General features: G+C 42.1%; 1 protein-coding gene across 1 annotated transcript in view; it reads right to left on the bottom strand.

The window, feature by feature from the left end:
* The window catches only part of LOC126417731 (odorant receptor coreceptor-like), an 89,740-nt gene that overhangs the window by 54,030 nt on the left and 10,098 nt on the right, over positions 1 to 25,612 (bottom strand). The window contains exons 3-4 of the mRNA XM_050085144.1: positions 20,687 to 20,786; positions 17,267 to 17,371 (exon numbers count right to left, since the gene is read on the bottom strand). Coding sequence (XP_049941101.1) covers positions 17,267 to 17,371; positions 20,687 to 20,786 — 205 coding nt within the window. The remainder of the gene's footprint in view (positions 1 to 17,266; positions 17,372 to 20,686; positions 20,787 to 25,612) is intronic.

Raw genomic sequence — 25,612 nt, 5'->3', positions numbered from 1 at the left:
AACGTTCCAAGGACATGATACAATCGCCATGACAAATAAAGCCATTTACAGTCAGCAACGTGAATTCATCTGACGTCTTATATTTCAAGGAAACAGCAGATTGCTATATACACACAGCAAATCTAAACATATCCGAAGTCCGCAGCTCGTGGTCGTGCGGTAGCGTTCTCGCTTCCCACGCCCGGGTTCCCGGGTTCGATTCCGGGCGGGGTCAGGGATTTTCTCTGCCTCATCACGACTGGGTGCTGTGTGATGTCCTTAGGTTAGTTAGGTTTAAGTAGTTCTAAGTTCTAGGGGACTGATGACCATAGATGTCAAGTCCCATAGTGCACAGAGTGAACATATCCGAAGTACAGAGGCTGAGGTTAGACAAACATAAGCCTCATGGACTTAAGATCAGGAGAAGTTTAAATGAAATTGAAGCCTGAGAAGGTATCCCTATTTTGAGGAAAGGTGTACGAGTACAGGACATCAAGAAAATACAGCTACCTTCCCTGGATGTTTCAAGCCACATCTGTGAAGAAAAGAAGGAACGTTTGATTGAAGTGACGCAGTACCTGACAAATAATGACCACGTAGGGTTATACAAAAGCATAATTAACTTCCAGTATGCTTTTGCTGAGTACTGAACAGTGTTACTGAGAGCTTTTCATTACGTTTCCACTTTCAGTAAGCTTTTTATACTGTAACAATACAATGTTTGTAATTTTCTTTGGAAATTAGATCTTTACTATGCTTAACTTTCAAATAAACCATATTAATCGTGCAATTATGACCATTAATTACCTAGTGTACTAAACACTCATATTCCTGAAATTTATAATTTTGGCACTTAGAGGCTTTTTTGTTTCAAGTCTACAACTGCTGTCAACCAAAATGCTATTCGTACATTTGCTGAAGTACAGCGTCATCCTTAAGTTCCTTACGATGGCTCAAAGTATGGAACATATACAACTCTGGGGGAATTTGGAGGGTAGGGTGGGTGTCAGAAACCGTATCTCACACTCCACCAGTCTCTGAAATGAGGGTGTGTTGTACTCCTACCCGTCACCTACCCCCACCCGCCTCCCTTGCCGCCAAATATCGCTTGATGCGTTTGATACTATTAAAGAAAAGTGATCATTGTTAATGGTGATATGAACTACCCATAATTTTTCTGTGCGCGAAACGAAGATGACTTCTTGCTTCTGCTCTTCAATTGTTGTAAAACGTTTTTCGATTCCTACAGATAAAACACGGCTACCTCCGAGTCAACCGCTACCGCACAGATGTGAGCTAGAAGACCTCGACTGTGGAGACGTGTGATGCTGCCGTAAGAAACAATGACATTCAGCATGGTAAAAGATAAGCCTTCACTGCTGGAACAAGTACACATCACCTATTTATTCATCACCTTTTGAACGATGGGGCCGATGACCTCGCTGTTTGGTTCCCTCCCACAAATCAACCAACCAACAAACCCTTCAACAACGACATTTTTCAAGTTGAATAAAACTTCTGTGTAGACTTCTACTGAAGAAATTTCAGGTTGGCATGCGATAAGAAAATGTAAATTATGATAAAGAAATTTAGAATGCTACATGAAATTATACGAGAGGCTATGGCCCCTGCAAGCGAATTATTTAAATTCTAGAATTGGCTGTTTTACTTCAACAGTTATACTCGTATTTTATTGTTACATAGATTTATCCAAAAACATTCCTGCAAATTTCATACGGATTATAAGCAAAACAGACTCGGATAAGTTTTAAATATTTATTGGCTGAAGCAGCAGAAGCTACAGTGACAGCTTATTCAGCGCGTGTGTGTTTCGCGGTAGTAACTATAATCTTCTGTTTGGTGGTAAAAGGTTTTTAATTCTTCTGTAAATTTATTTGAGGATTTTTAAAGTATACTGACGGAGAAAATTTTCAACAATAAAAAATAGTTAATGTAAAATAATGATATTTCGTGAATAACTTATTTAAGTGATTAATATTGAAAGATCACAGGCTAATGTAAGAGCGAGACAAGCCATTGCAAATATGAAATGCTGGCACATTAATATCCGGTAACCACCAGAACGTCGAATGCGAGCATGCAAACGTACATGCATTGTGTTGTACAAGTGTCGGATGTCAGTTTGTGGGGTGATGTTCCGTGTCTGTTACACTTGCTTGCTCAATACAGGGATGGTTAATGCTCTTTGTGGATAACGCTGGAGTTGTCTTCGGATTATGTTCCATACGTGCTGATTGGAGACAGATCTGGTGATCGAGCAGCAAGTACACCGTGTCAACACTCTGTAGATCATTTTGGGCTACAGTAGTTATCCCGCTGGACAAAAAAGAACGCCTGTAATGCTGTTCATGAATGGCACCACAACAGGTCGAACCGCCAGACTGGCGTTCAATTGCGGCGTCAGAGTGCGTGGGATAACCACTAGAATTCTCCTGCTGTCGTACAAAATCTCACCCCAGAGCATAGCTCCAGGTGTAGGTCCAGTGTGTCCAGCACGCAGACAGGTTGGTTACAGGCCCTCAACTGGCCTCTTTCTAACCAACACACGGCCATCACTCGCACCGAGACAGAATCAGCTTTCAACGGGAAACACAACAGACCTACACCCGGCCCTCCAATGAACGCTCGCTGCACACCATTGTAGTCGCAAATGGCGGTGATCTAAGGTAAGTGGAATACAGGCTATAAGGAGTCTGGCTGGGAGCTTTCCTTGAAGTAACCGATTTGTAACAGTTCGTTGTCTCACTGTGGTACCAACTGCTGCTCAGATTTCTTTTTCAGATGCAATACGATGCACCAGAGCCATACGCCGAACACGATGGTCTTCCCTTCTGGTAGTATCATGTGGCCGTCCGGAGTCTGATTCTCTTGAGGCCATAGATTCCCGTGATCAACACTGCCAGCAATCACGCACAATGGCTACACTCCTGCCAAGTCTTTCTGCAGTAACGCAAAGGAACATATAGCTTCTCTTAACCCTATTACCGATGATGATGTCACTAAAGTGGAGTTACTAAATAGTTTTCCGTAATTCGGTCACGAAAGAAGACGAAGTAAATATTCCAGAATTCGAAAACAGAACAGCCGTTAGATTGAGTGACATAAAAGAAGATATCTTCGCTGTTGCGAAACAACTCAAATCACTCAAGAAAAGCAAGTCTTCTTGTGCAGATGGTATACTAATCGGGTTCCTTTCGGAGTATGCAGACACACTAGCGCCTTTCTTAGCAATCATATACAACCGCTCACTTGACGAAAGGTTTGTTCCTAAAGACTGGAAAGTAACACAGGTCACACCAATATTCAAGAAAGGAAATAGGAGTAACCCACTGAAGTACAAACCCTTATCACTGACCTCATTTTGCAGTAGGATTTTGGATCATATACTGTTACACGAACATTATGAATCACCTCGAAGAAAATGACTTTTTGATACATAACCAACACGGATTCAGATTATATCGTTCTTGTGCAACACTGCTAGCTCTTTATTCCCATGAAGTAATAAGTGTTATCGACAAGGGGTTTGAGATCGATTCCATACTCCTAGATTTCCAGAAGGCCTTTGATACAGTTCCTCACAAACAACTATTAATCAAATTGCGTGCATTGGTTTCGTGGTTTCCTCTCAGAGAGGTCACAGTTCGTAGTGATAGGCGGTAAATCATCGAGCTGAACAGAAGTGATATCTGGCGTTCCGCAAGATAATTTCTCTGCTGTTCCTGATTTACATAAACGATCTAGGTGATAATCTGAGCAGCCCCCTTAGATTGTTTGCAGATGACGCTGTAATTTACCGTCTAGTGGAATTATCAGACGATCAATTCCAATAACAAAATGACCTAGAGAGAATTTCTGTATGGTGCGAAAAGTGACAATTGGCACTAAACAAAGAAAAGTGAAAGGTCATCCACATGGGTACTAAAATAAACCGGATAAATTTTGGGTATACGATAAATCGCACAAATCTGATGTCAATTCGACTAAATACATAAGAATTACAATTACGAGCAACTTAAAAGGAAGGACCACATAGATAATATTGTGGGGAAGGCGAAACAAAGACTGCGCTTTGTTGGCAGAGCATTTAGAAGATGCTACAAACCCACTACAGAGACAGCATACATTACACTTGTCCGTCCTGTGCTGGAATATTGCTGCGCGGTGTGGGATCCTTACCCGGTAAGATTGACGGAGGTCACCGAAAAAGTACAAAGAAGGGCAGCTCGTTTCGTGTTAGAGCGCAAAAGGGATGAGAGTGTCACTGATATGATACGCGAGTTGGGGTGGCAGTCACTGAAACAAAGGCGGTTTTCTTCCGAATGCGAAAATATTTTGTTGACACCCACTTAAGTAGGAAGAAATGATCATCATAATAAAATAAGAGAAATAAGAGCTCGAATGGAAAGATTTAGGTTTTCCTTTTTCCTACGCGCCATTCGAGAGTGGACTGGTAGAGAAGTAGTATGAATGGTTCGATGAACGCTCTGCCAGGCACTTAAGTGCGAATTTCAGAGTAACCATATAGATCTAGATGTAGATGTAGACTTGTTCGAACTCAGTGAGGCGTTGATAATGGCGTCGTAGTCGTCTTAAAAGCATTCTTGTCGACATCAACTCACCAAGATCAGTCTCAAAGACAACTAACGATCGCAACGGTTACAGCGTGTACTGGAAGCAAACTTGTTTTGTATCATAAGCTGCGACATTGTCGCTAATAAAACAGTGACCTGTATATACAATAAGTTTCCTTTAATTTACTTCTGTGGTCACAAATTTTTGTTAACAGATTACCGGTTTCGGTCTATAATGACCATCATCAGATCTGTTTTATAAAAACAAAGTCCTAATGTACAGCAGCCACAGTGGCATCGTCCTAACATTTGCATTTAACATTTTACGATACCACTATGGCTGCTGTACATTAGGACTTTGTTTTCATAAAACAGATCTGATGATGGTCATTATAGACCGAAACCGGTAAACTGTTAACAAAAATTTGGGACCATTGACTTAAATTAAAAGAAACTTATTGATTTGTATCCTCATAATGCTGCTTTTAGCACAACTTCTATGCGACTGGCGCGAAATGAGAATAGACGCCATGTTTCATATGTAGAAACACGACTGCCAACCTTCGTTAATGTCGCACAACCCTTTCGTACCACTATGATTTTTTTTCATCAGGGTATACTACCAACATACGGTAAAGTAAAAACGCAACACTAAATGTGACTATGAACGAGTAACTACACCAGTATATCCCTATGTGACATTCAAACATGGCTTGCTCACAATGTAGATCAATATCAGGAGCTAAAACAATCCCCTGCTTTGATCTCCATGGGGAGGGGATGGAGGCTGGTGTGTTCAGAGGAGGAATAATACCAAAAAAATGTCGATATCTACAATATCAGAAAGCTGTTGCAAGCAGGAGAATTAGAGAATCGTAAAGATGGAAAAGAATAATGTGAACCTGGTTGGAGTTGCCGGAATAAGGTGGGATGAACGTTGAGAATTGCTTTCAGATGAATAGGTAATGTACTACTCAGTATGGCAAATGGCAAATTAAAGGGAGGAATAGAGTAGGATAGATTACAACAAAGGAAATGGCTCAAAGTGTGGAAAATGTAGACTTTGCAGCTGAATGGATATGAGCGTACGGCTGAAAGAAGTACAAAAATATATGTTTGTTATCCAGTTGTATATGCCAACTTCCTCGTAGATGGAATGTGTAATATAACAGAGAAAATAATTGACAATAATCAAGGACACTGCAAGACGTTAGCAGGTGACTGAAATCCTGTCGTGGGAAATCGGAAGGAAGGAATCATAGAGGCATAGTTGTAACAACTGGATGGTTCAGAAATCACAGGGCGACCTACGCATGGAAACGACCTAGGGATTTACACAGAAACTACACTGATTTTATGCTAGCGGAATTATTCGCAGAAAGGGAATCAAGAAGACGCACTATTATTTGGTGTAGATATTAATAACGGCCACAATTTCCTTATGACAGAAACAGAAATAAAATTAAAAAAAGCAGAAGCAGGGGAATACCAGCGAAAGCAAAAATCGGGGAAGAAAGAATTATGGAACTGCTACCATTTCGGCTTATTAAGACAGTGCGAGACACAGAACAATCTGATAACGTGAATGATTACTGGAATATGCGGAACGATGGAATCATAAAGAAAGGACAGAAAATTATGGGAAACGTAAATAGAAAATGGCCAAAAAACCATGAGTTAAACAGAAAACGGTTTCGAAGATGGGTGAGAGAAGGAAACTCAAAAGGAAGAACAATGAAAATGCACGGAAGATCAATCGCAGGCTGAATAATGAAGTCTGTTGAGAAAAAGAGCAGGCTAGGAATATGGCTAATAGAGGAGTACGACGCAATTGAAGAAATGATTAGGAAGGTAACATATGATTTATTGTACAACTAATAAAAGATTACAACCAGGGACTAAAGCTCACCAAGTAGTGCTAGTGTAAAAATTCTCAGTTAAGACTAAAATATGATTTACAATGAAATTTTTTGACACATTAAAACTGTGTGCCAAACCGAGACTCGAACTCGGAACCGTTGCCTTCCGCAGGCAAGAGCTTTACTGACAACTGACAGATACACAATCACGAAGCACTATCCGTCCACATAGGCTTACTTACTCCAGTACCGCATTTACTACCTTCCAAACTTCAAGAAGCTCTCGTGCAAAACGTACAAGACTAGCACTCTTGGAAGAGAGGATACTGCGGAGACATGGCTTAGTCACAGACTGAGTGATACTTCCAGAATGAAAATTTTCACTCTGCAGGGGAGTGTACGGTGATATGAAGCTTCCTGGGCAGATTAAAAGAGTATGCCGGACCGAGACACGAACTTCTTCGAAGAGAGCTAGTGTTTCAGGTTTCACAGGAGAGCTTCTGTGAAGTTTGGAAGGTAGGAGATGCGGTACTGGCGGAAGTGAGGCTGTCAAGACAGGTCGTGAGCCGTGCTGGGGTAGCTCAGTCGATTTGTGTAAATGGTTTCGGAATGGTTAAGTAATAGAATGTATGTAACAGATTTACAATTAAGATGCAGTCGGGGATATCAGTTTTTACAATTTGATATTTTGAATAAAAAAAATATTGGTCCAGCACACAGTTTTAATATGCCAGAATGTTTAATATCAGCGACCCTCCACTGCAGCGTGAAAATCTCATTGTGCTGTACAATGATCGTGAGGGCGAACTCCAGAGACGGGAGCACTTCTTGAAACAGTTGCATGGCAGATCACAAAACAACAGTCTGAAACGTAAACGCTTGAAATGATGAGGAAAGACCACCAATCATAATGGAAGAGGTAAAGAGTGCAACAGCCACACAGAAAAATTGGAAAACAGTAGGTACAGATACGGTACCAGGAGAAATACTAAAATGTTTCAACCAAGAAGAAGTAAGAGAAGCACTGAGTTTTTTAACGAACTGTGTAATAGTGGTGACTGGCCAGAGGACCTTCTCACTACGGTAATGATTTCAGTGCCACAGAAACAGGGACCCAAGAAATACAGTGAGCATGGGACGATTAGCCTCTTTTCTGTGAAAAACCATTAATGAAGGCTCAAAATGGCTCTGAGCACAATGGGACTTAACTTCTGAGGTCATCAGTCCCCTAGAACTTAGAACTACTTAAACCTCACTAACCGCTCGGCCACTCCGGCCGGCATTAATGAAGGACTCGGTAAGCTAATGGTGGAGAATTTGGCAGAGGAGAAATTTGCTTTTAGGCGGAATACAGGCAGAAGAGGTACAATAGAAAAACTGTGAGGTTTGGAAGAGGCATTTATTGAAAAGGAAGAGATATACATGTATTACACACCTGGAAAAGGCACCTGATAGTGTAGCTTGGGATAACGTAGCAATTCCAAAGAGGGAAAGGAGAGTGGACTGGAAAACCAGACTACTTATAAAATCACTATATTTACATAAAAAAGCATAAGGGAAAGTGAGAATAGAAAGTACAAACTGGACGGACCTAGGAGAAAGTGTAAGAAAAGGCAGCTGTCTCCCACTCGGTTCAATGTTTTCTTGGAAATCATGATTGACTACTGTCCACTGGTGACAAGTGGGTAAAATTTAAAGGATGAAGGATACTATGTTTGAGCTTCTCAGACGTCATTGTCCTTTTTAGAATACATGGAAAAGATATGAAATACACTAGCAACCATCCGCTGTACGAAAATTACTTCATTCCTCTGACGGCTTACGTTCATAAAACCATCATCACTGAAGGACTATAACAGCACAATATACACAATGTAGAAAAACGGACAAATATAGAAGGAAGTTTTAAAACTTGTAGTTGGAATGTTACTTGAAGAGCTGGACAAAGGGACAGATCGGCAACATGGCACAACTTGCGAGTGTTGTAGGTTGTCTAGCCGCTCACGAGGAGGCGAGGCATACGGCGCCTGCGTGACACTGTGAGCAATGACAGCGCCCACATATATCTCATACCGGTTACGCTAACCGGTATTCTGTATCGTGGCTAGTTGGCATAGGGAAGGAACGCGAGGAGGGGCTCCACTACTGTACATGCATGTTTTATAATTTCGTTTTTGTGTCCCAGACTTACTTTTAAGAAACGAGTATATAGATACCGTATACCTGTGGTCTAGGGGTAGCGTCTTTGATTCATAATCAAAATGTCTTCGGTCCTGGGTTCGATCCCCGCCACTGCCTAAAGTTTGGTAAATAATCAGCATTGGCGGCCGAAGACTTCCGGCATAAGAAGTGAGCCTCATTCTGCCAACGGCTATGTCAAAGAGGGCGGAGGAGCGGATAGAGGTTCAGGGCACTCTCTTGTCCTAGGGGTGGGAAATTGCCCATAAAGGCGGAAGAATCAACAATGATCAACGACATTAGGATGCAGAAGGCAATGGAAACCACTGCATTAAAGACACGTAATGTGCATCCACAGGACATGTGGCCTGTATTTGAAGAAGTGTCATGATGATCTCTCCATTGGCAAAAGATTCCGGAATAGTCCCCCATTCGGATCTCTGGGAGGGAACTGCCAAGGGGGAGGTTACCATGAGAAAAAGATTGAATAATCAACGAAAGGATAGCGTTCTACGAGTCGGGGCATGGAATGTCAGAAGCTTGAACGTGGTAGGGAAACTAGAAAATCTGAAAAGGGAAATGCAAAGGCTCAATCTAGATATAGTAGGGGTCAGTGAAGTGAAGTGGAAGGAAGACAAGGATTTCTGGTCAGATGAGTATCGGGTAATATCAACAGCAGCAGAAAATGGTATAACAGGTGTAGGATTCGTTATGAATAGGAAGGTAGGGCAGAGGGTGTGTTACTGTGAACAATTCAGTGACCGGGTTGTTCTAATCAGAATCGACAGCAGACCAACACCGATAACGATAGTTCAGGTATACATGCCGACGTCGCAAGCTGAAGATGAACAGATAGAGAAAGTGTATGAGGATATTGAAAGGGTAATGCAGTATGTAAAGGGGGACGAAAATCTAATAGTCATGGGCGACTGGAATGCAGTTGTAGGGGAAGGAGTAGAAGAAAAGGTTACAGGAGAATATGGGCTTGGGACAAGGAATGAAAGAGGAGAAAGACTAATTGAGTTCTGTAACAAGTTTCAGCTAGTAATAGCGAATACGCTGTTCAAGAATCACAAGAGGAGGAGGTATACTTGGAAAAGGCAGGGAGATAAGGGAAGATTTCAATCATGGTCAGACAGAGATTCCGAAATCAGATACTGTATTGTAAGGGGTACCCAGGAGCAGATATAGACTCAGATCCCAATATAGTAGTGATGAAGAGTAGGCTGAAGTTCAAGACATTAGTCAGGAAGAATCAATACGCAAAGAAGTGGGATACGGAAGTACTAAGGAATGACGAGATACGTTTGAAGTTCGCTAACGCTATAGATACAGCAATAAGGAATAGCGCAGTAGGCAGTACAGTTGAAGAGGAATGGACATTTCTAAAAAGGGCCAACACAAAAGTTGGGAAGGAAAACATAGGTACAAAGAAGGTAGCTGCGAAGAAACCATGGGTAACAGAAGAAATACTTAAGTTGATTGATGAAAGGAGGAAGTACAAACATGTTCCGGGAAAATCAGGAATACAGAAATACAGGTCGCTGAGGAATGAAAGAAATAGGAAGTGCAGGGAAGCTAAGACGAAATGGCTGCAGGAAAAATGTGAAGACATCGAAAAAGATATGATTGTCGGAAGGACAGACTCAGCAAACAGGAAAGTCAAAACAACCTTTGCTAACATTAAAAGCAACAGTGGTAACATTAAGAGTGCAACGGGAATTCCACTGTTAAATGCAGAGGAGAGAGCAGGTAGGTGGAAAGAATACATTGAAAGCCTCTATGAGGGTGAAGATGTGTCTGATGTGATAGAAGAAGAAACAGGAGTTGATTTAGAAGAGATAGGGGATCCAGTATTAGAATCGGAATTTAAAAGAGCTTTGGAGGACTTACGGTCAAATAAGGCAGAAGGGATAGATAACATTCCATCCGAATTTCTAAAATCATTGGGGGAAGTGGCAACAAAACGACTATTCACGTTGGTGTGTAGAATATATGAGTTTGGCGATATACCATCTGACTTTCGGAAAAGCATAATCCACACAATTCCGAAGACGGCAAGAGCTGACAAGTGCGAGAATTATCGCACAATCAGCTTAACAGCTCATGCATCGAAGCTGGTTACAAGAATAATATACAGAAGAATGGAAAAGAAAATTGAGAATGCGCTAGGTGACGATCAGTTTGACTTTAGGAAAAGTAAAGGAGCGAGAGAGGCAATTCTGACGTTACGGCTAATAATGGAAGCAAGGCTAAAGAAAAATCAAGACACTTTCATAGGATTTGTCGACCTGGAAAAAGCTTTCGACAATATAAAATGGTGCAAGCTCTTGATATTCTGAAGAAAAGTAGTGGTAAGCTATAGGGAGAGACGGGTCATATACAATACGTACAACAACCAAGAGAGAACAATAAGAGTGGACGATCAAGAACGAAGTGCTCGTATTAAGAAGGGTGTAAGACAAGGCTGTAGCCTTTCGTCCCTACTCTTCAAACTGTACATCGAGGAAGCAATGATGGAAATAAAAGAAAGGTTCAAGAGTGGAATTAAAATACAAGGTGAAAGGATATCAATGATACGACTCGCTGATGACATTGCTATCCTGAGTGAAAGTGAAGAAGAATTAAATGATCTGCTGAACGGAATGAACAGTCTAATGAGTACACAGTATGGTTTGAGAGTAAATCGGAGAAAGACGAAGGTAATGAGAAGTAGTAGAAATGAGAACAGCGAGAAACTTAACATCAGGATTGATGGTCACGAAGTCAATGAAGTTAAGAAATTGTGCTACCTCGGCAGTAAAATAACCAATGACGGACGGAGCAAGGAGGACATCAAAAGCAGACTCGCTATGGCAAAAAAGGCATTTCTGGCCAAGAGAAGTCTACTAATATCAAATACCGGCCTTAATTTGAGGAAGAAATTTCTGAGGATGTACGTCTGGAGTACAGCATTGTATGGTAGTGAAACATGGACTGTGGGAAACCCGGAACAGAAGAGAATCGAAGCATTTGAGATGTGGTGCTATAGACGAATGTTGAAAATTAATTGGACTGACAAGGTAAGGAATGAGGAGGTTCTACGCAGAATCGGAGAGGAAAGGAATATGTGGAAAACACTGATAAGGAGAAGGGACAGGATGATAGGACATCTACTAAGACATGAGGGAATGACTTCCATGGTACTAGAGGGAGCTGTAGAGGGCAAAAACTGTAGAGGAAGACAGAGATTGGAATACGTCAAGCAAATAATTGAGGACGTAGGTTGCAAGTGCTACTCTGAGATGAAGAGGTTAGCACAGGAAAGGAATTCGTGGCGGGCCGCATCAAACCAGTCAGTAGACTGATGAAAAAAAAAAAATGCAGAATACAATATAAAACTACACAGGTATGTGGCAGTTAATACAAACGAATACGATACAGCTGTACAAATAGAAATTAACCTAGAAACGCATGACCAGAAGCTGCAGTGGCGGTTTATAAGTACTGTTGGAAATGACGACCACAATGTATGTGGCAAAGTTGAACTCTTCGCAGGAAGGATTGCTAAACACGATGCATAATATCACAGGCATGTTGTATTCTGCGTCGAAGGGTGTTGATATCAACTACCTCTCCTTAATAAAACACACATTTCAAATGGCCCCACAAAAAGAAATCCAGTCTATTCAGATCTGGCGATCTTGCTGGCCATGCTGTAGGGCCTCCACGACCGATCCATTTCGAAGGGAAGGTATTGTGCAGGTGGCGTCGTACTGTGCCGCTGAAGTGAGCGGGGACACCATCGTGCATGTACCACAGCTTCATACAAGAGGCCAAACTAACGTCTTCCAACAATTTCGATAATGTAGCATACAGGAAACGCAGATACCGCTCTCCTGTAAGCCTTTGTGGTAGCACATGTGGCCCTATGAGATGGTGATCAATAATACCACACCAGATATTGACACTGCATCGTTGTTGGTACCCTCGTATCACTGTGCTGTGGGAGTTTTGTTCAGCCCACTCGTGCCAATTATGCGTGTTCACTATACCCTCCTTCGTAAAATAGGCTTCGTCGATGAACAGTATTGTTCGTGAAAAATGCTGGTCGTGGGTGTGACACCGTAGGATAAAGTTGCAGAAGTCCAGCCTCCTCTGGTAGACTTTCGGCAATAATGCCTGTACCTTCTGCATGCGAAAAGGATGGTAATGGTTTCTATGGAGTACTCGCATAACAGTAGATTGTGACATTCCGACCGCAGTGGTGAGAGACCTGGTGCTTATTGTTCGGTCCTCCGCAACAGTTTGTAACACTTTTTTCTTCGTCATCCGCGCTGTACGTCGACGTTCGACCACGACCACTAAATCCTCGAGGTGCTACACATGCACCGTACTCCCTCAAGCGCCTGTCCACAGAGTAAAGCGTTTTTGCGGATGGAAGGCGCCGGCTAGGAAACCTCTAGTGATACAGTTGATTTGCAACGTCAGATCTTCCATCTGCAAGTGCGTAGGTGAGGTGGATGCCAGCGTATTCCTCGTTTGTGAAACTTGCCATGGTACTGTAGTAACACTGCGACGCGGACGTTAGCAGCTATCGACAAGGCGAGTATTGGTCAGAGTGAGCAGCGCAGCAGTGTTATAAACACGTCATGCACGCCGCGGTTTTACTTACAGGACACACAGTCCCTAATATGGGACTGCACACTCCGCTACCGCCGGCAACGTTTGAGTCACAAGTTCTGATAAAATTTCACATACATTACGAAGGGACTTGTTCTTTCTCGTATCTTTCAAAAGCTGTCAGATACATATCAGCTCATTGGTGTGTCATGTGTTGTGTCTACGGGTGAATGACATGTCGTGATCGTGAGGGTCGTCGGTATCTCGTTCAATGGGCAAGAGGTGTTTTTGTTTTACATACACAGTACACCGAGGAATTAACAACGGCGGGTCATGTGTTACGCTTAGCAGTGTAGGTGCTCCGGTGGTCCCGGTCAAATACGGTGGACTGGAAGCCGATCGGTGACCTCTCCAGTTGACAGGATGCTAGGAAATGACTGTGGACGCGTCAGAAACGCCAAAGAAACATTAATAATTCACGACACCTTTATTCCTACCGAGTACAATGTGGCCCCCGTAACACAGGCTGGCTGAGCTTGGTGATATTAACGACCGTCCCCGAGTCCTCACTGACTCGGAGCGATGACACCAGCTCCGGGCCGCACCAGTCGCACTAGCGCAGCGCCGCATGCTGTGACGTAGCGGTGGAATGCCCTTACTTCGGCCGCGCGTGGCTGGCGGCGCCCGGCTGACCGCCCGGCTCGGCGGCGGACAGCAGGCCGCTGTGGGTAGGAGGCTCCGGGTTGGAGTCGCGGCGCTGTCGGCACGAGAAGCGTTCTCGTAGTGCGAGTGTACTCTATCCCACCCCGTCTTCTTCCCTGCTCCTCCTAGTGGCTCGTCCGCGGTGGACAGGCGGAACAGGCTGCAGTCCCCCAACGTCGTCGGCTCACCTGGTTGTGACGGCGGATGCACAGGGCCTAGACCCCACACGACCTCGGCGGCGGCTGACTGATGTGGTCAGCATTGGCGGCGAGCGAGTCTGCCGTGATGTCTGCTAATCCTGGGTTGATGATTGACGGCGGCAGCAGAGAGGACCAGAGCTGGTACTGTCCCCTCACGTCTGCTGTTGGACGGGCCGCCCTTACTGCAACTTCTCATTAATAAAGATTAACATGTCGATCACCGAGCTGAGCGCTACGCAGCGACCCAGTGCACATCTAACTGCAAATCTAACTGCGAGTGCGAGTGCCTTGTTGCTATCAAAGCTGGCGTATTTAAAGTAAGCACGAGCGACGTGCAGACATCATGCTCGTTTGTAATGACCGCATTCGTTCCACTTATACTGCTGATTCATCTGTCATACTCGCCCCTTAGGTGTTCTTGCGACAGAGTTACGTGTTGTCGCGACAGACTTTGTAAGTAGGATGTTTATGTTTTCCTATTGGCAACGTTACGTAGCGCTCTGTATGAAAATCACTGGTTGTGCTGTGTGCAGTATGTGGCCAGTTTGCATTGTTGTCTGCCATTGTAGTGTTGGGCAGCTGGCTGTGAACAGCGCGTAGCGTTGCGCAGTTGGAGGTGAGCCGCCAGCAGTGGTGGATGTGGGGAGAGAGATGACGGAGTTTTGAAATTTGTAAGACTGGATGTCATGAACTGCTATGTATATTATGACTGTTAAGGTAAATACATCATTTGTACTCTATCAAAATCTTTCATTTTCTAACTATGCCTATCAGTAGTTAGTGCCTTCAGTAGTTTGAATCTTTTATTTAGCTGGCAGTAGTGGCGCTCGCTGTATTGCAGTAGTTCGAGTAACCAAGATTTTTGTGAGGTAAACGATTTGTGAAACGCATAGGTTAATGTTAGTCAGGGCAATTTTTTTGTAGGGATTTTTGAAAGTCAGATTGCGTTGCGCTAAAAATATTGTGTGTCAGGATAAGCACAGTCATGTATAATTGTTCTAAGGGGACGTTTCAACTTAAGTGAAGTTGTCAAATGCATTACAGCTGACGCTATACCTCTGTCTTACACTCTACGAAAGTCTCCGTCTAACACAAACCCGTGTGCTAGGCAGTTCTCTCTCGCCTGTTGTGTGTATCCAGGCCACTGCCCCTGTGTGACGACACATTCCAATACATGTGCAACCCTCTCACCTCTTGACTAACCTACTGCCTCTGGCTCTCGGCATAGGCAACGAAACTTTGACAATATTCCACGTTTCCAACTCTTTACTATTCCGCAACAACACAGCAGTATGAGATCCTCGACATATTTTTCCTCATTTATGACTCACCCTGTATATGTGCAGGTATATAAATCATTTAGTGAAAATGAATTACGGAATATGGTGGATACTACTGAAGGTAAGAACAAGAGTTTTCGAATGAGAATCGGTAGATAGATAATAAAAGAAATGTCACCAGAAGGAAATGAAAGGGCAGAGACAATGCTCGATGGAGAAGAATTGGAACACGTGCAAAGCTTCAAACACTTAAGAAGCAGATGAAATGCGACTGGAAGTTTCTCTGTATTTGAATGCGCATGCCTGTACGAGTCTCTTTGCAGCTTCAGTGTATTTAAACTCAATATCTGCAGTTCCGGAAAATACAGTGGAGATCCTGAAGTACTTAAAATATTAAGAAAACGGATGGATATGTACGGGTATGGAGATAACCTCCTGAATTCCCAGTCTTATATATAAATGCGAATTTTTGTGAGTGTGTACATGTGTAGGTACGTTTGTTCTTCATACTGAAACGGCTGCATGGATTTGGATTAAATGTGGAATGGAGACTGCTTATACACCGAGTTAACACAAAGGCTACATTTAATCACGAAACAATCAATGTTTCTGTGGGATGGTCAACGTGACAGTGTAACATCCAGTTTTATTTCTGAAATAACTGTGTCAGATACCGTGCTGTGTGTAGGAACTAAAGACGTTATTCCTTGCAAAGGAAAGCGAACATTATCGTTGCATTATCTCTGGTTTATATTAACTCTGTTGTCGAATGTAATGTTACAGACTCCAATTTTGTTCTTGTTCTGACAAAGACGAAGGGAATTTATAATTGCGAACATTACGTATTAAAACTCGATAGTAAGAGTAAAAGTTGTATTCAAGGAAAAAAATAAACGTGCATCCATCTGTGACAAATAATTAGGTGAGACCTGAACGTAAATATTGCGCTTTCCAGTCATTCTAATTATTATAGAAAGTTCCAGCTACACTACGTCGACTTGGAGTTGGAGAGAATCTGGGGAGACTGGCGAACGAACTTGCAAATAAACAAGGCGACATTCAATAGACTCAAGAGAACGCAACACGATAAAACACACACAAGGCGAGTTTAGTTTCAATGAACAATTCAATACATCATTTGAAAACCAAGAATACATGCTAATCTTGTCTATAAAACCTTAAAACAGAATAAAAAATAACAATATTACTACTGTTCCCACGGGGTAGTGAATGTGTGTAGAAGGTCGGCCTTATGAATGTTGTTCCATTGGGGTAGACAATGTGTGGAAAAGGTCGTCCTTGAAACTTAACTATCAAAAGAACGCATTACATGTAGCTTAGAGATTAGTGTTTAACGGTTTCTGCAAATGAATGAAGTGCATACGTAAATCCCAGACAACAGAAATATTCCTGTATAATAACACTATCACTAAACTCTGTAACAATTTAATGTATGTGCATTATAATACTTTCCACCAGGCAGTTCCTAGACGGCTACAGCGTACACATTGTGTAAACAGAATTCCACGAGACCAGTGGATATACGTGGAATCCATACTAATACACCGAGGGTTGGGTATCACCGTTCAGTATGCATAGAGGCCTAAAGACGACACAAATGAAGTGTCGAAAAAGGTCGTGGAATTAATATGTTTTATAAAAAGTATGGCTGTTGGCATTTCTTATTTTTACAAGTAAACATACGTGTTTGCAAATCACAGTATATTATATTCTCTGAAATGAGATTATTGGAGCAGGTGTAGTGTTCAAGACACAGACTTAGTATAACACAATACTCTGATTTAAGCTACCAATGAAATCAATGGTTTACTATTAACATAGAGGAAGTAGTACCTGTTTCCCATACTCACTTGTTGAACGATGATGTGACCAAAACAGCAGTAAATCGCAGTTTCAGATATGAAAAAGAGGCTTGCCACTACAGACTTGAGGGCTGACGCAGGATTCATGCCGTTCTGAAACAACAATAGTGCATACTGTTAGTAAGCCTAATGATACTGAAGGATGGACGTTGAAATTCACTGCACTGATAGAACAGACTATGTGATTCAGACAACGGTGTATAGCTCCAGTCCCATTACTTGTTCCGGGGTATGTTGTAACATTGGAAATGCATTGTGACTAATAGTGTATGATATACTTGTATGAATACAGTACTGCTTACTTCCCCTTTTCTAAAGAAATGAACAGTCTTTTATTCATAGTGAGATCGGTAAAGATGGAATATACCTGCCTTGAGACCACAATATCTTGTGAAATCTCTTTAACCTGGCTAAATATCGAACTATTGTACTATCTGAAATTTGTTGTGCGCCTTGAAATTTAATACGCAGCAGAGTCTTACGATGATAAATTTTAATTTACCTTTAACATTACTTTCTTTTATCACCCTACGTACGTCCTTTGCGCTGTATCGTAAAATTAAAACACTAGGTGTGCATTCAGAGCACGATTGCAGCAAGACCTATATCTGGAAACGTTCTACAGCATATAGAAAATGGAATAGGAATTTAAGTTTGTTCTGAAATATCGCTGTCACACAGAATTGTTTACAGCTTCAATGTATAATTTTTGAGACAGTTCTCTTCAGCTTCTAACAGTCGTTAGGTTTTCATATTGGCCTTTGCTACGCGTCGGTATCTCGACCACAGTCTGTTAGAAACGTCGCGCAGTTTGTTCTGCAGAGGACGGATTGAATCAGTTGTACACAGGAAACGCTTTATAAATATTCGCTAGTGAAAGAGTCAACAGGAAACATACACCCCAATGACAGACAAAATATCATAGGGCATGAGCATTTATTCCAAGGCGTGTCTAGAAAATAAAAATATACTGCATAAGGTCAGTGTATAAGTGCTACTAGTGTTACGTCTTTATTCTGACCTTATCCGGTTTTAGCCTCGTGTTCGTTGCGGAGTGAAATTACGAGTTTTATGGCGTTGACACATTGCTGATAGATTCGTGCTAAAGGTAAATGTTTTCAAAACCGCATTTACAATGCTGTTGTCTGTCAGAAATGTGAACTGTCCCCGGCCGGAACTTCCGAGTTGAGCGCAAACGAGTCAGGCGTCAACAAGAGGTCGGAAAAGCTTCAACTGCTTTTATTTGTTATTTGATGTTCCGTTTGTTTACTGAGCTTGCGATAGTCTCTTATCTTTTTTAAAAATCGTTTATTTTGATCAAACCGTCATTAGCAAAACACTGGGAGAGAGAGCACAACATCCTAGATATCTAAAGGAAGCAGGCTGTGCAGGAACAATGCTTTTCCGGAAGTAGAGAATTGTATATTGTTGACTTTCAAATGAAGAGCTTCCCAGCAGAGCGTACTCTTCAAATGGATGAAATTTTACATCACTTATGATCCCAATAACGTGAACCACTGTTTGCGATCGTATGTAGAGAAGTATAATTTTTTTCTTCTGTAGAAATAATCAGCAACCAGTTGGATAAAAGGAATTTCCTTTCTTAACCGGTTTCAGGCACTTGTTACTGCCCTTCTTCAGAAGACTGTATCTGTGGAATTATTTTCGAGAGTCAACGATAAGATGCATACGTCAAAATGCCGTAGGCATGTATGCATGTTGTTGTTCACACTCGCAAGTAATGCGAGAGGTATAATCTTCTGAAGAAGGGCACTAAGTGGCCGAAACCGATTAAGAAATTAAATTTCTGTTTTGCAACTGGTTGTTGATTATTTTGATGTATAAAACTAGAGTTTATCAATATAAATGAAAAACTAGAGCAAATAGTGCAGTGTACGAAAAATATTAAAAGTTTCTCCGAAAAAAGTTCTTGATCGCATTGGCTTGTAAAGCAAGAGTAGTACTTTTTTAAAAATCTTTAATAAGTTTCTAGCACTACTAACACTATTTTTATGACCACCTGTGGCAGTATCACATACGCCAAAGTGTATGTTCATGTCTCCTGCAACAAAGTTCTATCTAGTCGAGAAATGGTTGTCTCTTGTCCAGCTAGCGCAGTATTCTCAAAGCCTCAATTTAAAAATATCATCTTCCAGTTATTCTATACTCAGAAGACGTTCTTCAGATCGTAATTGACCAGAACTCCCAAAGCAACTGCCTTTCTCTTGCGTTTACTTTCTCTCATTACACTGATCTAGAAAGATATTCGGGATGACTCCAGTGAATATTAAAACAGAAGGATAGAAATACTGACTGAGTAAACATCTGACCACGAGTTCAGAATTAAGGCGTTGTCTGGTAACATACGAAAGCAAAGAACTGGGTTCAGTTTCTGGACTAGCGCCCGAATAACATAAATCTACGCTATTTTAGTACTTGATAATGGTCACGAGAAAATAAAAAATACTGACTTGCTTCATGCATTAGAAATTTCGATAAATGTTTAACGTAAGTTACCTCAGATGGAACAGCTATGAAGACGTCGTAGATTAACCAGATTCAAGTACCTTAAGATGTATAACATGTACCAAACTCTCATAGTTTCCTCCGAATAATAATATTATCTTTTATTATTGCGTTGGTTTTGATGTTCGTGGGGGTAGAGTGCGGGACACCGCCCTGGAGATCTCGGGTTCGATCACGGAGAGGGGTAGGAATTTTTTCTCTTTCGAGACTGTCCAAGACAACCCCAGTTCCTCTCAGTGTGTTATCAAGGGCATGCTGGGTAGTCTCCATCATAGTGCGACGGCGAACGAATGACTGCACTATTCGTCAGACTAGAGGTCCTGTTAACGGATTGAGTGACTCACATTTTACCTTTCTTTTCAAATACGAATACTACTACTTTGACCACGGTCTTGTGTTTATCGACCGGTCGAAGCTAATCTGTCGCTTCGAATCCAAGGTATCTGAGGATGGATCTCGTAGGATTGTTGTGAAGTTCCTTCACAGTGATGATGTTTCAACATTCCAAGTGTTTCCGTGGTATGTCCTCTTGTTCACAGTACTCTTAATAGCATCTTGACGATCATCAAGCTCATTGTTTACAACATCCTCATAAATGTTTACCTACGACACTTCGGTTATCTAGATCAAAATTTCCTACCTATATTGAGCTGAAGTTATATCCATTATCAGAGCATTATCTTTGACCCCTGTAAGCTCTAGAAACCTCTTCGCGTATCAGAAATACCCGTCCCTCGTGAGTCGGATGTCGAGAATTATGCTCGTATTATCACCAGTGATATATTCTCGTGTGAATCACACAGTTGTAAACATAAGAAAATGTAACTTATTTCTGTTTCACATGGCTTTAGTAACAACATACGCTTGTCATATTACACGTACCACAAAAATGATTAATATGTTCGCACATATGGTAGACATGTTCATGAATAAGAGAATAAAAACTGGGTAATCCATTGCCGTTTGCAGCAGTGTGACAGACCTGAAACAGAAAAAAAATACACATATAATTTTGTGTATAAATATGCAGTTATGAAAAATTTGGAGACAATAGTTCTTGCAGCTAAGTTAACATTTCGAAAAAAAAGTTGCTGATCTAAAACAATTGTAGAGAAGTAAAATATCATATTTCTCTTGGGCTACATTTAACAGGTGACAGAGAGCTACAAATACATTAGTTTGAGACAAGACACTAATGTTTATAGAATTTACAGCAATCACAACGACGAGTATGGGAATAAGGAAAAAGAGAAAAGAACAGAAATAACGGTGCAGTATGTTTCACGACAAACGTCAGTAGCCTGTAGTATACTAAATTAAAGATCATATTCCGCTGGTTGGTTAGGTGATGCGGACACACGAGAGTCTGCCATGAAATGTTGCCGATGCCTTTCTAGCATTAATGGTAGAAGCTAGCTTTCGACAATACCCGCGGCTGTCATTGTCAGGAAGGTAACTGTCTGTTGAAGATGTAACGACGATGCATAGGTTTACTAACGGTCATTGCGACCAGGGATTGTATTCTGAACGATGAGCGGCACACCACTCGCAGCGTCATCGTTTCCGTTATTTGTAATCCGGGACTTACTCCCGTGCAGTATCTCGGTGCAAAGTGAACACCCCAACGCACTACTTAGTGGTATTGTCTCATCTCTATTAGAGGTGTTCACGCATTCTAAATTCCATAGTCTTTCCAATTATCGAGTCGCAATACTTGTAAGTGTGAGTACCGAGAATTTTTAACAGAACTAGTGGGTCGCGAAAGACTATGCGATTTTACAGTATGGTGCAATCACCTGTTATGTGCTGTTATGTGACCAGTGTTAAATCTAGCACCTTGCTCGACTTGTATTGAGTGACTCATTGTATTGGAAGTTCTCATCCATCGCTGAGAAGACTTTCATCGTGGACGACATTTTAACAGATACTTGAAATTGCATACGTTTAGATTTTCGGTCACTAAATCAAATCGATTATCTGGCTCAATACTGACGAGTAACCCAGAACAATCTTATAAGCAAGAAAGACTACCTCAGGGGTCAATACTACCCCTATGTCTTTCCACTTTTATATTTTTGACATGCCTGAAAGCAACAAAAACTAATTTGGACATTCTGACGATCTGTCACTTGTGGCTTAGCACGAGGAATTTAAAAGAACGAGGACAGTAACTAATGTCCTCAGTGAACTACATAAATACACTGTTGCGCAACACTTAAGGACGAAAGTAACTTTTGCATGATGTCACACTCTCAAGTAAGATAGCACGATGAAACTTGGACCATAATCAACTGCGTTAACAGTATAATACGGAAGGTAACTAAATGAGACGAACGGAAAAGACATTTTCATTCAAAGACATTACTGGAGTCACCGCCATTCATTACCGTCCTCTGGACATTAAAAATGACGGGACATGGTAACTGACACAGTGCGTGATCACCACGGATAGCAGTGATTGATCTGCAACGTCCTCCCACGCAGGCCACGAAGTTGGTCAGTAGCTCCTGTGGTAGGGCATTGCATTCATTCACCAAGGCGGTCGACAAGTGCTGGATGGTCGTCTGTGCATGTGGAATCATGCACATGGACCATCTACCGTCCAGCAGTTGCCCCGTCGTATGGCTTAAGTGCCTGATGAGATTTAAGTCAGAGGAACGGACAGGCCCGTTCATTCTCCGAATATCTCTAGTGCCAAGAGCTCCTCCACGTGTTGTGTTCGATATAGTCACGCCAATCACTCAGAAAACATCTTTCAGGTCAAGAGTCAGGACTGAATGCACCTCTGAACGATGCGCTTTGGAAAGGATTACAGTAACACAATAACGTTGACTTTTGAGGTCAGTATGTCCATGCAACATAACGAATCCCCACACCATAACACCTGGACCACCAAAATGATCATGTTCTCAGTATTCCTGTGTGCATTACGTGCTCCTTGCTCTCGCCATATGGGGTTATGTGCAGCATTGGGATTTCTGTGATTCATCTTGTTCACAGATGAGACTACCTTTATGGCGCCTTCCACAATGTCTGTTAGACAAGGCATATTTGCACTTCTTGTGGATGACCCTGCCTCCCTTGCTGGAAGACAAGCCTTTGGTGGTACGAAGAATAATTTGGCTATTACATTATGGTGGTTCACAGGTCACTGTCCTGTTGAGAGTGGAGCTAAAGCCGTCGGCACACGGACCGTGCATCCGAACGTTGAGGGTTCAGCGTTCCGAGTTTCTAAAGTCAGAGCGTTGAATAGCACGTTGGTGAGTCTTTCCGAACGGGCAGAGCAAGAAATTCAATTGGTAATTTAGCTACGAGTGAAGCTTTAGGACATAGTAGCGAGGTAGATATACTAAATAATGCAGTGGGCGCATTAGCGCTATAAGTAGCGTCATGGACTCGTAATATAATAACATTGTTGGTTTGTGGTTGACGTCGCACCACATCTAAATTTTTTTTTTCTAACCTTCGTGTTTTTAATACGTTCTGACACTTTTTTATTAGTTCAAGTATATACGATAATATTCGATGTTACGTAAGTAAAAGTACACTCCTTTTGACGAGTGAGTTTACTCTGTTGGTTTAATCTACAGGACATCTTGCACTACATGCAGTAAGATATTTCGCACATTTTTCCTTTTAAGTTTTGTAATTCAACTGTTGTAGAGATTCTGCTATTTAATACGGACAGTGATCAAGTATGAATGATCTTAACATTTTACTAAAAAGTGAGAATGGTGAGATAATTTTTATATTACGTGGAGAACTATTGTAAATTTGTATCGCATATTTGTAATGGAACTTTTATAAGCCGATGTCCTTATTGACTCGACATGGTACTTTCCCTATTGCATTATAACATTTTCACTGATACTGAAGTTTTAATTTATGAATACCACAGACAGAACTGCCTGACTAGCATATGGACAAGGGACGAAAGTACGTTTTAATAGAACTAATATAGGAATTTTACTCCCTTCCTTTTCGTAAACACTGTGATTCATGAGCCAGATATAGCCGACAACGACCACTTGAGCGCGTTGCAATCGCTTATACCACGTTGGAGCACACGAATCGTGTGCACAAGTCGCATCGTTTCTGAGCGTTCAGCAGCAAGTGGAACTCGGCATGCTCAACGTTGGCGTTCGACAGCACGGTTCTTATGCCAACGGCTTAAGACGCTAGTAGAGATAGAAAATTCCAAATTGTCTAATGTTTTCTCAAGAGCTCTTTCAATCATTGAAACCCTCACACCCAAAGATCTTTTATTTCCGTCTTCAAGTGAGTGTAACTCTCTTCGCCATATGTGCATATCAGGTTTCCTGCTCCTTATCGTCTTAGGGATCGTTTCCTGCAGTTTGTACCACTTAGAAAAATTGTCCGGTACATGTTATGATAAATGTAGTTTCTTATTTACGAATAATGATATTTCATTTAATTTTGCAATCGCATACTAAACAGTAATTGAAAACAGATTATAGTATGTTATTCAAAACAATAGAGTCGCTACGGGTATAGCCGCGAAGGGCAGTGGTACCGGTTCAGCATAAAATAGGTGGTTCTTACAATAGCGCCAAACAGTGCTGTGAGTCAAAGATTAATTACGTAATATTCGTGAATCTTTTTGACGAGGGTCAAATGGATTCTTTTCGTGTTCTTCGAGCTTCTTTTTCTTCTCTATTCAGACAGTAAATGATTTCTTGCATTGCTGTTACCCCATGTCGGCGATGTAATACTCTGATTGACGTATAAGGGGCAGTCAAATGGAAACGAGACATATGGAAAAATTAGGAAAACTCTATATTATTTCAAAAGTAATTCTCATTACTGTTAAGCCCACTTGGTTGGCCGTGCGGTCTAACGCACGGCTGTCCGGGCGGGAAGGAGCGCCAGTCCCCGTCACGAATCCGCCCAGCGGATTTGTGTCGAGGTCCGGTGAGCCGGCCAGTCTGTGGATGGTTTTTAGGTTGTTTTCCATCTGCCTCGGCAAATGCGAGCTGGTTCCCCTTATTCCGCCTCAGCTACACTATGTTGGCGATTGCTGCGCAAACAAGTTCTCCACGTACGCGTACACCGTCATTACTATACCACGCAAACATAGGGGTTACACTCGTCTGGTGTGAGACATTCCCTGGGGGGGGGGGGGGGGGGGGGGGTCCACCGGGGGCCGAACCGCACAATAACCCTGGGTTCGGTGAGGGGCGACGGAGGGGTGAAGTGGACTGCGGTAGTCGTCGTGGGGTTGCGGACCACTGCGGCTGCGGCGGGGACGGAGCCTTTCCGTCGTTTCTAGGTACCCGGTTAACACACAATACAATATATTACTGTTAACACTTTTATCCTACTTCGAGACGTGAGGCTTACTGCCTTCGTGCGAAAATGTTTATGGTTGCCTACAAAACCTAAAGAACAGGCGTGAATATCTTCTTCCGAAGGAAATAGACGGCGATAGAAGTCTTTCTTCAGGCCACCAAAGATATGGTAATCACGCAGGAAGATATCGGGACCGTAAGGGCGTCCCTGCGAAACTTCAGCAGCGTAGTCCAAACACACAGGAATATTGACAGATGGCATCGCTCTGTTGCAGTATAGTGCTTGCACATATGTTGGCAAGGTAGTGTCAACTACGCTGCAGAAGTTTCGTTGAAAAACCCTTACACATCTTCGATACATTCACGATCTCTCCTCACGCAATTTCCATATTTCTGGACCACTGAAGAAAGACATTTATTGCCATCGATTTGCTTCTGGTGAAGAGGTGCATAGCTTGGTATAATCATGGTTCCGTAGGCAGCTGTAACCACTTTTCCA

This window comes from Schistocerca serialis, chromosome 1, assembly GCF_023864345.2.
Source record: "Schistocerca serialis cubense isolate TAMUIC-IGC-003099 chromosome 1, iqSchSeri2.2, whole genome shotgun sequence".
NCBI classification, from domain to species: domain Eukaryota; kingdom Metazoa; phylum Arthropoda; class Insecta; order Orthoptera; family Acrididae; genus Schistocerca; species Schistocerca serialis.
This window is presented reverse-complemented; position numbering and strand designations above follow the sequence as displayed.